At 50.8% G+C, this 15,199-nt stretch overlaps 3 protein-coding genes across 3 annotated transcripts; 2 read left to right on the top strand and 1 right to left on the bottom strand.

Moving 5' to 3' along the window:
• Positions 1-5,574: 5,574 nt before the first annotated feature.
• On the bottom strand, positions 5,575-7,062 carry Triagg1_7914 (uncharacterized protein; the record flags this gene model as incomplete). The annotated part of the gene is made up of 1 exon (XM_062902702.1): positions 5,575-7,062. One exon carries the CDS (start codon positions 7,060-7,062, stop codon positions 5,575-5,577), a length of 1,488 nt encoding a protein of 495 aa, XP_062753247.1.
• A 3,136-nt stretch (positions 7,063-10,198) lies between these two features.
• Triagg1_7913 (uncharacterized protein) lies at positions 10,199-11,131 on the top strand (the record flags this gene model as incomplete). The annotated part of the gene is made up of 1 exon (XM_062902701.1): positions 10,199-11,131. The coding sequence occupies one exon, from the start codon at positions 10,199-10,201 to the stop codon at positions 11,129-11,131; it is 933 nt and encodes a 310-aa protein (XP_062753246.1).
• Positions 11,132-12,005: 874 nt separating this feature from the next.
• Positions 12,006-14,978, top strand: Triagg1_7912 (uncharacterized protein; the record flags this gene model as incomplete). The annotated part of the gene is made up of 4 exons (XM_062902700.1): positions 12,006-12,139; positions 12,255-14,523; positions 14,600-14,746; positions 14,814-14,978. 4 exons carry the CDS (start codon positions 12,006-12,008, stop codon positions 14,976-14,978), a joined length of 2,715 nt encoding a protein of 904 aa, XP_062753245.1.
• Between the last annotated feature and the right edge of the window lie 221 nt (positions 14,979-15,199).

The raw sequence follows: 15,199 nt of genomic DNA, 5'->3' as shown, positions 1-15,199 counted from the left end.
GGACGTGATGGTGTATGGCGTGTGCCGTTGCGAGGTGCAACCCAGCGATACCGAGGCAAGGACCAAGAAGAAGAAGAGAAAACGGAAGCAGAAACGAGGCTCAACAATGACAGAAGGCGCGTTGCTTTATTTCGAGCTGAAAACGAGGACGGAGCTGAGGCAGGAATCTGCCAGGCGAGCTTGCTGGAGCAGTTGGCGATGCAAGAGGCGATGCCGGAAAAGCAACTGGATCCAATGCGAAAACAACGATGGAGAGGCCGGGCAGGAAAAGACGGATGGACCCAGCCAGAAGCTGATTCTTATAGCTTGACCTGCCTCTTTGATACGCAGCCCTGACGGCTGAACGTGGAGGACATCCAGCCTCTGTCCTCTGTGGTTTGTTGTGGTTTGTTGAGCTTTGTTTCCTTTTTCTTTTCTTTTTTTCTTTTTTTCTTTTCCTTTTCGTTTCTGCCCCTGTCCACCGCACACACACACACACTCCGGCATCCGGATCTGGCGCGGAGAAATGAATGAAGCCTGCAGCTCTGCTCAAAGCTCGGTGCTGCCTGTGCTTTGTTCTTGTACCTGTACCTGGTGAAGCTCTTTGAGCTCGGGCAGTACGACGCAAATGGCCTCGCACCCTGTCGCCATCTCATGCACCCGGCTGGGGTACATGTACGAGTCGAGTACCTACTTGGGCCCTGCTCCTGATATGCACGTCTCGCCTGGTGTGTTTGTCTCTACAGGTACCGTGCTGTACCTGACCTGGCTACCAGGGTGCCTACCTGGCCACCAAGGTGCTCGGGGCTTTCTTTGTAGGTGCCGTCGTACAGTGGAGGCTTCTTTCAAGGTTGTTCAGTTGATGCAACACTCGGTGGACATCCAATTTGACCAATGTTTCTATTTGTGAACCAGTGGTTACGAGTACTCGTACAGAGTCTTGCATTGTTGCCTTGATGTTTGCAGTAATTGCCACGGACTTTGTTGCCGCTTTGTTCTTCAAGTTAGGTTGATATTAGGCTGGAGCGTTTTCACCCCCAATCCCTGTTATTACGAGGCATCGAGTGCCTGGCCTGGACACGTGCAGATAACGTCGAGACCATCAAGCTCTTGTACCTGTACTCTGCCTTAGATCCTCAGGCATCAAGCTGCCATGGTACATTTCCAATAGTCTCTGCTTCTTCCCTCTTCCACATCCAAACAACCACCATCACCTTGCTAAGGCAATTCCAGCAAAGGATGGAAAAGCACAACCGACAGCCGTGTGCCATCGTGAACAGTCCTCGAAACTCTAAACCGTTGCGGCCGCTATCACAAAAAAGCCTACGCCTCTAGCTCAGGTTAGACTGGCCTTAGCACATCAAATGGTCCATGAGACCACCAGGCGGTCTGTGAGGAGCTCCAAGGCTATGATACTAGTAGCAAGGACCAAGGACACCCCTGTCCAGGTGAACAAAACCGTCCAGTCCATTGATTGAGCAGTTGGCGGCAGAGCGAGTTGGTCCTGGAGACATGGCACCGACGTGATGCGATGAAGGGAAAGGCGTCCGTCAAAAGACACCTCATGTAATGACGGCCACGAAGCAATGACGTGCAGCCACCGTTACGGCCCGAAACCCTCTCGCCATGGTCCTGTCCATCATCCTCACAGCCAGACTGCAACAGCTGACGGCTTGCGCTTTGCCGGCATAAACACGGAGTCCTGTTACAGACCAAGACATCCACTCGGAGCCGCCCAAACGTGTCGGATGTGACATCAAGATCTCTGCTCCATACTTTTGTCGGCTTGCCTGCATATGCAAGGCCTCTCAGGCCGTGCCTGATAGGCGGCGTCAGAGCGGCAGGTGCACAAGTAAGATGATGTCTACATCCCCATTGAGTAAGGGAAAAGCACCCAAGTCACTGTATTGATGCCACGTGAAGGGACAAGGCTTGGGCTATGGTGAGTCCGTCTCGGCGCACCACTTATCAGTCTGCTTCTGAGCCTTTCACTGTGAGCCACGTCTAACGGCGGTCTAGCAGACGATGCTGATTGCTTTGCTCCCCATTCCCGCAAATTATGGCCGTGTGGGGTGAGAGGGGGCGCCCACGGATGGATCCATCTGCCAACACCACCAAGCAGAAGCAAAGCAGAGGGAGCCCAGGAGACTGACTGCCCGGTCTCCTGAGACCAATTTCTGGTCTATACAAGCACTATCCGTATATCGAGAATGCCAATGCTGCTACCGCTGTCGATAAACGAGTGGAAGCAGATCCTTCTGGTTCAATCATACCTGTCCAAAGATGTGAGTGCTACCGGCGGGAGTTGCTGCCGGCTGAGATGCTTTTTCTGCCGTGCGAGCACCTACATTGTTGAGCCACCAGTTCTCTCCTATTCGACAACAGTTTCACACACCACCACTAGGTACTTCTACAAGGGCTGTTAGTGTCTCACATTCGGACTCACCGGCTGGTCTGCGGGCGGCAACCGCAATCTCGGCGTCAATTCAGTCCTTAGTGGTGACGGGGCTGACAACTCACCCAACGCCGGGTGCATGAATATAGAGGTTCTGGACAGCGCGCCTCCATCACACTCTGCATGCTTGAACCTCCTGTCAAAGTAAGGCAGCAATGCCCGATGCTTCGTCAAGCGACAGCGACAGTGACGGAGAGGGAACTTGTGCGGCCACACGGCGAAAGACCCGAGTGGCTGGCTGGCTGCGTGTCTGCACGATTTGGTGGGTTTCTTGCCCCCAGCTGCCCCCTCGGCAAAGGGACCACGATTGCCTTGACACTGCGTTGCGCGCCGTTTTCCTTACTGTTACAGATACTCGTAACTTTGGAAACATGGACCCCTGTCTCTGCATGTCCGAGCTGGTGGAAGCTGCTTTCGTCCAAGGCGATCCTCCATTGTCAGCAGCATGCGAAACTGCCATGGGAAACGCAAATCGTCCTAACCAAAGTAGCCGCGCCGTGCATATGCCGACCCATGACGACGTACAAGTATGAGCATCGTAAAAACTGGTTGCCATCTTTGCCTTTCGCGAACCGAATGACCGAGGCTGCCTGCTTTCCATGATTGTCAATACTACAGCACAACGGTGACCCTTGCATTCCAACTGTGAATAGAAACATTGAAGACTCCAGGGACGCCGACTCACCACTACCCCGTTCATCCATTGAGCAGTATACTCACCGCCGAATGAATGATTCGAGCTCCAGGAGGATCCAGGTGGGTAGGACAAAGATATCGCCGCATTTGACGCTCATTCTCCGTCATGGTAGCGGCGCCTGTATCGTATTCTTTCAGCACACCCCATGAGTCGGCTTCAGCAGCACTAAGAGACAGAGCATGATGGTTACCCCCGAAGCCAAACACTTGACCAGTGGCACTACAGCAGCCACGTCGGTGCCCAGATGTGGTGATACTATTTCCACGTCTTTATTGGCGCCCAGCCTTTCGAAGGAATCGAGGGAGCCACTTTGACGAAATGCCGGGGCCTAGCAATGCAGTTGCCCCCCTTGCAGGCTCACATCCTTGAATAGTCTCCATCTCCACTCGATAGCAGATCTGGTCTCATTTCAGCTGAGCCGTGTTTGCAGAATGCGAGTTGCCGTTGAAGAAAGACTTGACCTGTTCTCATCAAAAGAGACTCTCGGAGCCGGATTTTGCGCAATGATGATGAGTGGCTCGCAAGACGAATTTTCTTTGTTTGTTTGTTTTCCTTTTTTTTATCAACTGCAGGAAAATCGAGACATCATCACACAATGTCACACGTCGAATATTATGTGTGACGAGAGGGGTTACGCTTTCATTTAAAGAACGGAAAAGAATCCGGGCCCATGGATTTACTTGGAGTGAAAGATTATCGATGGATCTAAGAATGCTGTGCCTGTGAACTACAAAGACCCAGATAGAATATTTGACAACTGATCAAGTCCCCATCGTTAGGAGGATACGCCAAGCATGTAGGATGGGGCCTTGCCTTAGGCTTAAAATAACGTCCATCGATCATTTTCCGGCTTTGAAAAGTGCCCATGGCAAAAGTTAGCTCCCTGGCGCACGTCGGATTTCGCTCGCATGAGTGCTGAATGCGATCTGAGGGACGATCCAAGAGCCGCCTTGGGGAAAATATGCCCACACTTCGTCTGAGCAAGCTCTGCACAATAATCAAGAGTTGTCAGATATAATATCGCACATTATGACAATATTTCTGGTTCAACATCTTTTCATTGTGTTGCCGCATACTTGGAGGCAAGAACAATGCCAAGCACGGGGTTATACAGACGTGGCCCCATGCCATTATGGACACTGAAGCTTGGTATCCAAGCAATTACAAGTCACTTGAAAGTGAGTCAACCCACAGTGTTTGGAATATCCTCTCAAGAGTCATAATCAGAGGTGAGAACATGTGTTTATGCTGCATTTGAGAAGGTGGAGTCTCTCTTACCGGGACGACAGCCCAAGACTAAGTAGACCCAACAAAATGTTGAAGGATGCGCGTATCCCCAGCACAATCTCCCAACAGCTAAATACCTTTTAAATCAATGGTTTAACTCTTCTGCTGTACTTAACTATTGGAATGAAGCATATCGAGCCTATAGCATCTTACGCCTCGTGAGCACTTGCTTTTTAAATGTCTTCCTCGACAGTCTTCTGGCCTCTTGAGGCAATAGGACAAGGCATTTACTACATATCTCGACGCTCAGATTCAGTAATAAGCGCTGGAAACTGCCCGAGGCTCATTGTTCTATGTACCTGGCTGGGTGGTGCAACGCCGCATCGCATCAAGAAATACCTCGATGGATACTCATCTTTATATCCCAACTCATCAATCTTGTTCATCACTGCCCGGTTCCCTCGAGATAACTACTCTTCCGTTTAGTGTATTGCATGCTCGACTTGCCCCGGCTCGAAGTATCGTGATACAGTATATCGAGGCAGAGACAGAACAGCCTTCGATTCTGTGGCACATCTTCTCGCATGGTGGATGGGACAGTGCTATACAGATGGCTCTCAGCTTACACGGCCAGCGCAGCGATATAGATCTTTCCAAACATGTTGGACTATTCGTCTTGGATTATTGTCTGGGAGACGCTTGATTCGAGAATGCGTACGGGGCCGTAACTTATTCTCTGCCGAATGCCCTTCCCACTCGCCTCGTGGGCCAAAACCTGCTGTATCCAACTATTGCAATAATCACCGGCCTTCAAAATGCGGGTCTGATGAGGTCAGTGAGGCATTTGAGGGCTCATTTAAACGACCCAGCTGTACTAGGAACTGCAAGAAGACTTTATCTGTATTCGAAGGCAGATCGGGTAGTGAGATGGGAAGACGTGGAAGCTCACATTGATGATGCGAGGACGCAGCAAGGCCTCCAGGCCGAAGGGGTTGCGTTTAATGGCAGTCCGCATTGTGCTCTGGTGCGGGATCACAGTGATGAGTACTGGAAAACGATTGCCTCAAATTGGGATGACCCGGAAGCTGGGAAATCCCCGATGGCAAAACTTTGAGTGATGGAAGAGCGGCTTGCAGCCACCATTAAACTGCGTCTATCTGAACTCTGGTGCAAACTAAGGCTTGGAATATTACATGTAGAAGCTGAGTGTCCCCCCTCATATACGACTCGACTGTTCTCCGTCCGTCCCTGGGGCCGGATCACCCATATCTTCGAGCAGAAATACTTGATCTGATTGATGCTCTTGATCCATGTCATACTCCTTCATCAGGAAACTCAAAAGGAGGCTCAGTCCTGCCAAAGCGCACATGACGATCCAGATTACGCGAAATGACCTTGATAATGCATTTCGTATATCCAAAGATATTGGATCATCTGGCGCCAGTTGATGAAGCCTCTCCATCAATACCATGATGCTTGATGGTGCGTTTTCGCCACTGATTTTGAGATTGGCTCGAAGTTGGTTGTCGAATATAGTACCGCCAATGGCAACGCCCAGTGATTGACCTAGCAAACGAAAGAAAAGTACCAGTATTGAGGCAATCCCAGCCTCCTGCTGAGGCACAGAGGCCTGAATGGCAAGATTAATGGACGGAAACAAGAGACCAAGGCCCAGCCCAGAAACTGCTCCCAGGAATATCCATTCTGGAACCGCTGTGCGTGTCTCCAAGAGAACGAGCAGGCCACATCCCAAGCAAACGAGAGACCAGCCAGCCCACAATGCCCACCTGTACTTGCCAGTCCCGGCGACGATGATGCCGACGACAACCGCACATGGAGCAGTTGTCAAACTCTGGGGAAGGCTTGCGACACCAGCGATGACGGGGCTGTACATCTTGACGGTTTGGAAGTACTCTGTCATGTAATATAGTAAACTGTATGCAACCATACCATGCACAGTACTCGACGCGTAGCCGATGCAGGCTGATTGGTTGGCGAAGATGGATGAAGGAATGAGACGAGCTTGCGGCAGCTTGGATGAAGAAATGCCAAATTCATATATGGCGAATAGGACAATGCCTATAACGCCGAGGATCAAAGGGACAAGGGTTTGCCACCCCGACCAAGGATATTGGGTGCCGCCCCAGGTAATTGATATCAGGAAGGTCGTCGTTGAGGCAATGAATAGCAGCGAGCCGGGATAGTCAAACAGACGCAGCTTTTCTGACAGGCTTCGGGGTTTTTGTGAGAGACGCAGGAACAAGGCAATGCCGGTGAAGCTGATGGTGATGATGGGGAGGTTGATCCAGAAAATCCATCTCCATGTGTTCGTCTTGCAAAGGCTGCCACCGATGATTGGCCCTGTTGCACTGCCGACAGTCCAAATGCAGGCGATAAGAGCATATAGGCGAGCACGTTCTCGTAGCGGCGCCATGTCCGTGACGAGCATCGTTGTGAGTGAGACGATGCCTCCTCCACCGACGCCTTGCACAGTCCGGCCGGCTAGCATCATTGTCCAAGAGGGTGCAACGCCACAGAGGATCGTGCCAAGAGCGAACACTAGTAGAGCTGCAAGAATGATGATTCGTCGGCCAAAGGCATCGCTCAACGTCCCCCAGATGAGCATCAAGACTGTGGATGCGAGGAGGTATGAGGTTCCGGCCCAAAAGGCCTGCGTGGAAGAGCCTCCGAGCTCTGAAGACATGGTCTAGAGAAATTATAAGCTGTTGAAGAACGAGTTAGATGAAGATATAAAACTTACTGGCAGCGCGACTGACAGCATGGTGGCATCAAATGATGCGGCCAAGTTACTGAACGCAATTGCCCAGAACGCCAACCAAAACCTCCGCCCAAGAGGCTGCATAGGCCCTTCATGTCTGTTGGATTTCCTCATTATATTTTAACCACAGGTGGTGTAGGATTGAAAATGAAATGAAACTGATTGACGGTGCAACGGAGATTCTAGCCATTGAACTTCTAAATGGCTTCATCTGACTCTGAATGATGTGGGCGATAGCAAGTAAGTGAGATACTTTATTTGCCTCATATAAGGAGAATCAAGAGTACCTTTGACTAATTCAATTTCCTTAGTTTCAAACACCAGGCAGAATGATAGCTGGGTAAACAGAGCACGGGCATTGAATGAAATGTCTGGTGTTGGTTGGCAAGCCACCAACTGCCGATTCATCTATTTTGTCAATAGCGACAGTACTAACATACATACTAGTATCCTTCCAGAAGAATATTTATAGAAAAGTGTTTTTATCCATAAAGCAAAAGGTCAGGATCTTGTATCACTTTCGATAGTTGACGATGTGCTATCTCAGCCTGATGGGGATAGAGGTCGTAGCCACGCAGCCTCAGTTATTTCCGTATGCATTCAAGTCTTGGTACATCCGTTTTCGGCCATTCAACAATGGGCACGACCGTCGGAATTTTAGATCTTATCTGTGAAAAGACGAGTTCAGGGGATGTTGCTCTGGTCACTTTTCCCCATCTTGCCGAGGCTACTCAGCACAGACCAGTATTCTGGAAACGTTCTAGAAGGGGGCTTCAGCATGTTGAAGTCGCCCTTTTCCCCAAGACTTTGCTACATCATTTTCGCAGATAATATCGACAATATCAAAAAGACTGTCGCAAAGACTGTGGGTTTTGTGATTGGGCAGCTGCGCTATCATGGCTTAGGAGATGCTTGAAACTGAGGGTTTGCTATAAATGAGTACGATTTGGAGAGCGACTGAAGCTTGATTGGTTCTATATTTGCTTAAAATATAGAAGTTGGGTGAGGCAATGGAATGTGTTTGTAGTTTGTGTCGTATGAAAGCTCCTTGACTCAATATTCGAAGAAGAACGTGGAGGATCGATCACGTGTATATTTCACTTAGAGTGTAAACCTCTAAAAGTAGCAGAATTCATGTTTGATCTATCTAATAGGTTTAATTTCATTCTAGTCATATTGTTTATACACCGTATTAAGCGCTGAGATGAGCTGGGCTTGTCCTATCTAGAAAACCATGAAACGTAGGGACTGTGCATTTCGGGATCACCAATTCTATTTAATGTAACAGACAAATAGGAGATGATGCAACTACTATCATATGTTTGAGGTCAAATCGTTTCATTCCCTGTTGATCGAGGAGTGTATAGCATACGTGCCATATTGTGGAAAGCTCGCCGAGTCATTTCTGATTATGAGCCCTGCACTACAGCTGATGAAAAATTACAAATAAGACTCAACTCAGGAGACCAATATATCACTTCAATGCTTTTTTGGCTAAATGTTCATACTATCTAGTGTTTGGCCAAGTTGGTAACAATATTTGTAAGAATGGTTCAAGTGATACAGCCACAGCGCGATTTGAAAGTGGCATGATGCCAAATTACGCAGGAGATGGATCATCCGTATTTAGAAGCATTAGAAAATGATAAACGATTACTGGAGCCATGTCTCTCTCGGAGAAAGAGCGGGAGTGTCGGCAGGATAGTCAGATTTGCCCCCCCGCAGACGTCGGATGCCCACATCGGATGCCCTAATCTATGGCATGGTCAAGACTCACCGTACAGGATTTCGGATACTGATAGTACTTCAAGACAGTCTGTGTCTTAAAATGGCGAGGTAAGCCGACTGTTACCACATCTGGATCTATCTGGGGGCTGTGTCCTTGAGGAAAAGGAGGTCCGGAGGAGAAATTGTTCACAGGCTCTATTCTTGAATAAGTCTTGGAATCGTATGATGGAAGGGAATTTTTATTCTCATCAGGGATAAGACATTGGCTGAGTTTTGTCTGTGCAGCTTGAGCAGGCATACGGAATACACCGTACGAGTACAGGCATGCGAGCTTCGAGACAATTCAAGGCGACACCGGCGGGAAATGTGGATCTCGCAGTCAGCCGACCAGCGGTCCGGGGATTCGTGACCGATTTCAGTGTAAAGGAGAAGAAAGGTCTCGAACTTGTGAGTCGGCCGGGGACTTTGCTCGGGAGGAGGCTGTTGTGTTCCGATGCAGGCAGGCATGATGGAATCCCAGCAACAGGTCCAGTGAGGAGGAGATGGTGCGGATACAAGGTGATATCACAAGAATGGAGCGCTTCCACTGCTGGACGAGTAAATTACTACATATGGAAAAGATGGAAATTAGGGGCCTTTGATTGGTGAGATTGTGTCGGATAAAAACAAGAGATTGGAAAACGATGCTAGATTCAAAAGCAGATCTGAGATGAACTGATGGGTTTCAGCATCAGTGTGAGTTCTCCCCCCTCTTGGTACGATCAACGTCGATGTGTTCATCTGCCTGAACGAGCAATGGCGCCCGCCATCTAAGCTTTAGATTCGTGCGCATTCGGGACAAGATCTGGGGATCTCCTATCTAGGAAGCCGTCGGCGGCGCTAGCCTCCGAGATGATCCCAGATATGGAAATGCCGCCGCCCGAAAGTTCCACCAGGGGCTCCAGCTTTTTGTCTAGACATTGACCCCATCGTACAACCTACGAGCAGCACATGGCGATGGTTTTTGTTTTTTGGAGGGGGTGGAGGATCTCGTTGGATGACGTAAAAAGGCAATTCGGTAAATTAGGAAAGTCGACCATGGGGCATAGAAGGATACTTAAAGGCCGGCGATGTCCTGGCTAGTAGAGCTGGCTTTCTTCATCCAAGAGACGACTGTTGAGAGATATACAGCCGACTGTCTAGAATATCACAAGTATCCCAAGTGCAATATTGGGTTTATGATAATCGTTCTTGATATACTGCATATTTCTACTTTTATACGTGTATTTGCAATCAGTTCTTCTGCCGTCAAGTACATTACTTCATTACTCGATACCTACTATTTCCCTTCGCCATGGCACCAACCGCCATCGTTGATCTCGGCGAGACCATTGCCTTTTCTGCCGGCCAGAAGCTGGAAAATGTCTCCGACGCCATCGACGACGTAAACTGCATCAAGTACGATTCCGAGTCCAAGTTCGACGCCAACAAGGACAAGGCAAACTTCCGCCAGTACGAGGATGCCTGCGACAGAGTCAAGAACTTTTACAAGGAGCAGCACGAAAAGCAGACTGTCGCCTACAACCTCGCTGCCCGCAACCGCTTCAAGAGCGCTTCACGGGTGCGCGCGGAGATGACCGTCTGGGAGGCCATCGAGAAGCTCAACACTCTCGTTGACGAATCTGACCCGGACACGTCGCTGTCTCAGATCGAGCACTTGCTGCAGTCTGCCGAGGCGATTCGCCGCGATGGCAAGCCGCGATGGATGCAGGTCACGGGTCTGATCCATGACCTTGGCAAGCTCATGCTCTTCTTCGACGAGCTCGGCACTCAGGGCCAGTGGGACGTCGTTGGCGATACGTTCCCCGTTGGCTGTGCCTTTGACAAGCGCATCATCCTGTCCAACACCTTTGCCAACAACCCCGACACCAAGGACCCCGTTTACTCAACCAAGTACGGCATCTACTCGCCCGGCTGTGGCCTGGACAACATGATGCTCAGCTGGGGCCACGACGAGTATCTCTACCACGTTGTCCGCGACCAGTCGCTTCTGCCGGATGAGGCGCTTGCCATGATCCGCTACCACTCATTCTACCCCTGGCACCGCGAGGGAGCCTACAGGGAGTTTATGGTTGAGAAGGACTGGCAGATGATGAAGGCTGTCCAGGCCTTTAACCCGTACGACTTGTACAGCAAGAGTGACGATGTTCCTAGTGTGGAAGAGCTTAAGCCCTACTATATGGAGCTGATTGACGAGTTTTTCCCTCAAAAGGTCGTCAAGTGGTAAAAAAAAAAAAAGAAAAAAAGAAAAAGAAAAGAAAGAAAAGAAAGAAAAGAAAGAAAAGAAAGAAAAAAAAGAAAAAAAAGAAGGGGGGGAAACGGGGGTCTATTGACATGATGAAGCGGGCGTTTTTCAGGGTCTTTGTTTAGAGCGTTGTTTTTTTGTAAGATGTTAGATGAGAGAATAGGAGACTGGATAGAAGGCTGCTTTGCTCCTGAAGGGCAACATGGATGAATATGCATACAAGTTGGGTTGATGATACATATGATGGCCTCTAGGTGAAATAGAGATGAACCGTGATTTTTCATCGCATTTTACAAGAGTTTCGAAGCCCGGTTTTGTTGCGTCTCGGCGTTCGACGTACATAACTTTGCTGTTGGAGGAGAGCCAAATCAAGAGATGGGCTTCGAGTCGATGATAATGAATTCACACTATTATCAAGTGACATGATAAAATTCGATTAGTCTTCAAGTAGTACATGTTTAAGCAGAGGATGCTGTTCAATTGAAGTTGATTGTCCTGGTTGAAACCAGAATGTTTGGCCCGCCGAAATCACGTGGCATGCTCACCCTTGCAAGCCTGCCTGGGTACGAGTCCCAGCGTACCGGCTTAGCTCCTCTGGCAGCTCCAGCCTGCACTGCGCTGCGATATCCATACCTGTAACCAGTAACCACAGCTGTCGTCACTGGCAGCCAAGCCACTTTGCGCTGGCCTTTTGCCCTGTCTCGTCTTCGCCTCCCACATCACCAACCCGAACCGGCGCAATCGCCTCGCCCTGCCCGTCAATGCCGAACTGAGGGCTTTTGTCTTTGTTTCTGGCCTCATCGTCCCTGCAAGCTGACCTTCAAGCTACCCCGCCGCCTGCTCGAACGCCGCGACAATGGCCACGCCCGCCCCCCCGGAGGATCAGGCTCGGCTGCTGGAGGACGCCCTGGTTGCGGTGCGCCAGCAGACGTCGCTCATGCGGAAATGCCTCGACACGCCGGGAAAGCTCATGGACGCCCTGAAATGCTGGTAGGTGCCGATGCCTTGGGAGAAAGAGGCGGGAAACGCAAAGACGGACACGTACACACAGAGAGATGAGAGAGAGAGGGGCTGACGCATACATCTTGGCCTCCTGGCTCTATAGCTCGACGCTCGTCTCCGAGCTCCGCACAAGCAGCCTTGGTCCCAAGCAGTACTACGAGCTCTACATGGCCATTTTCGACGCCCTGCGCTTCCTAGCTGTCCACCTCCGAGAAAACCACCCCGTCAACCACCTTGCCGATCTCTACGAATTGGTTCAATATGCCGGAAACATCATCCCGAGGATGTATCTCATGGTCACCGTGGGAACGGCCTACATGTCCATACCTGATGCGCCGGTCAAGGAGCTGATGAGAGACATGATGGACATGAGCCGCGGTGTCCAGCACCCCATCAGGGGACTGTTCCTGCGTTACTACATGTCAGGCCAGGCCCGGGATTTCCTCCCTACTGGTAGCGGCGATGGCCCCGAAGGCAACCTCAGCGACTCGATCAATTTTATCCTGACCAACTTTGTGGAGATGAACAAGCTGTGGGTTCGTCTACAGCACCAAGGCCACTCCCGCGAGAGGGAGCAGAGGATCCGTGAGAGAAAAGAGCTCCAGCTGCTGGTGGGAAGCAACATTGTGCGACTGAGCCAGCTGGTGGATCTTGAAACGTACAAGACGGGCATTCTCGCACCTCTGTTGGAACAAGTTGTGCAGTGCCGAGATGTTCTAGCCCAGGAATATCTCCTCGAGGTCATCACGCAGGTCTTCCCCGACGAGTTCCACCTGCACACCCTAGGCCAGTTCCTTGGCGCCGTATCAAGATTGAACCCGCACGTCAACGTCAAGGCCATTGTCAGTGGCCTCATGGACCGTCTCTCAGAGTATGCTGAACGTGAAGGCGGGCGTGAGAGGGGCCCTGACCAAGAAAAGGCCGAAGCCGAAGCCCTCGCCAATCTGCTGGAGAAGGTGAAGCTCCAGAAAGAGGCCGAGCCACAAGTTGCTCCTCCAGCCGCCACTGAACAGCCGCCTCCTGCAGAGGATGCCGCTGCCACCGACAGCAAGCCCAGCACCGAAGCAGATGAGCAGCTACCAGAAGAGGGCGAAGCGTCAGCACCGCCTGCAGCTGACGATGCGGATACTGCCGCCGTGGCAGATGAACCAGCCGCTTCAGTTGCCGAAACAGAGACAACGGCTGTCAACGGGAAAGAAGGGGAAGAGGAAGGAGAAGGGGTTGGCGATGCTAAAGATGTACCGCTCTACGAAGTCTTCTTCACACAGGTCAAAAACCTCGTTGAAGCCCAGCACCTCCCTATCCAAGACACCATTGCGCTGCTGGTATCGCTCTGCAACCTGGCGCTGAACAACTACCCCGACCGGCTGGACTATGTCGACCAGATCTTGGCTTATGCCACTACAAAAACCAAGGAGAACATCAACAATGCCGATCTCCATTCCGCTCAAGCTCAGCAGAGCCTCCTCGCGCTGCTGCAGGCACCTCTCAACCGCTACGTATCCATATTTACCGCCCTTTCCCTTCCGACATACGTGCCACTTTTCCAAGCTCAGTCATATCCTACTCGCCGGGCCGTTGCTGGTGGCATCATCCGCGGCCTCTTGAAAGATCAAATCAAGATTTCCAAGACGGACCAGTTGGAGCATGTCCTCGATGTGCTGTCGGTTCTCATCAAAGAGGGAACGCAGGCGCCACAAGGATACGCCGGAGCCACGCAGCGGCGAGCCGTAGAGACAGACGAGACCATGGAGGAGCAAGGGTGGCTGGCAAGAATGGTGCATCTGCTTCAGGCCGACGACAACGACACGCAGTTCAAGCTCCTGCAGCTGACGCGCAAAGCATTCTCAGAGGGCAATGACCGCATCCGAACGACCACGCCACCGCTAATAACGGCCTGTCTCAAGCTGGCCAGGAAGTTCAAATCCAGAGAGCACTTTGAGGACAACTGGGAGTCGCAAATCAACGCGCTGTACAAGTTTATCCACTCTGCAATCAGTACGCTATACACTCGCGTAAACGGCGCGGGAGTGGCTGAGCTGGCCTTGCGTCTGTTTTGCTCCGCAGGGCAGACGGCAGACCTGACCGGGTTTGAAGAGGTGGCATATGAGTTTTACGCGCAGGCCTTTACCGCTTACGAAGAATCCATCTCGGATTCGAAAGCCCAGTTCCAGGCCGTTTGCGTCATTGCCAGCTCACTTCACCAGACTCGCAACTTTGGCAAGGAGAATTACGACACGCTCATCACCAAGTGCGCCCAGCACGGTAGCAAGCTTTTGCGGAAACCAGATCAATGCCGAGCGGTCTACCTGGCGAGTCATTTGTGGTGGGCGACGCCCGTCGCTGTCAATAACGAAACTGAAGAGACTGAGGTAAGATGGTGCACAAATGGAAGGGAGAAGGGAGAAGGAAGCAATGCGACATCCGCTAACAATTCCTGATGAACAGCTCTATCGCGACGGCAAACGAGTGCTCGAGTGCTTGCAGCGGGCTCTTCGTGTGGCCGATTCGTGCATGGAAACAGCGACTTCCATCGAACTATTTGTCGAGATTTTGGATCGCTACGTCTACTACTTTGACCAACAGAATGAATCGGTATGCATCTCGGTTGCCAGATGATGTCTGCTGAACAACGTACTGACATTTTCCCCCTTTCCATCAGGTGACTACCAAATACCTAAACGGGCTCATTGAGCTGATTCACTCCAACTTGGCGGGTAACCAGCAGGACTCGGCTTCGATAGAGACCAGCAAGAAGCACTTCCACCAGACCCTGGAGAATATCAAGTCTAGGCAGTATGAAGGCGTCGTGCTGTATCCAAGCTAGGAGAATGGACACTTGGTCTCTCGGCCAGGGGGGTTGAAGGATGAATTCTGCGGTACAGCAAAAAAACTATATTGAGAATAGGCTCTTGGGAAGGGGGTTAAGCAGAAGCGGAGATGGGGCGAGAGCATTTAGATGGATGTATTAATTTCACCACCAAGACGCAGCCGGAGCAAAGAAGGACAGGCAGGGCATGACTATTGATGTATTTTTATTCTTATATA

The sequence above is a fragment of the Trichoderma aggressivum genome (assembly GCF_033847375.1).
Source record: "Trichoderma aggressivum f. europaeum strain CBS 100526 chromosome Unknown scaffold_036, whole genome shotgun sequence".
In the NCBI taxonomy this organism is placed as follows: Eukaryota; Fungi; Ascomycota; class Sordariomycetes; order Hypocreales; family Hypocreaceae; genus Trichoderma; species Trichoderma aggressivum.
Note: the sequence above shows the minus strand (reverse complement) of the source record. Positions and strands in the feature narration are given on the sequence as shown.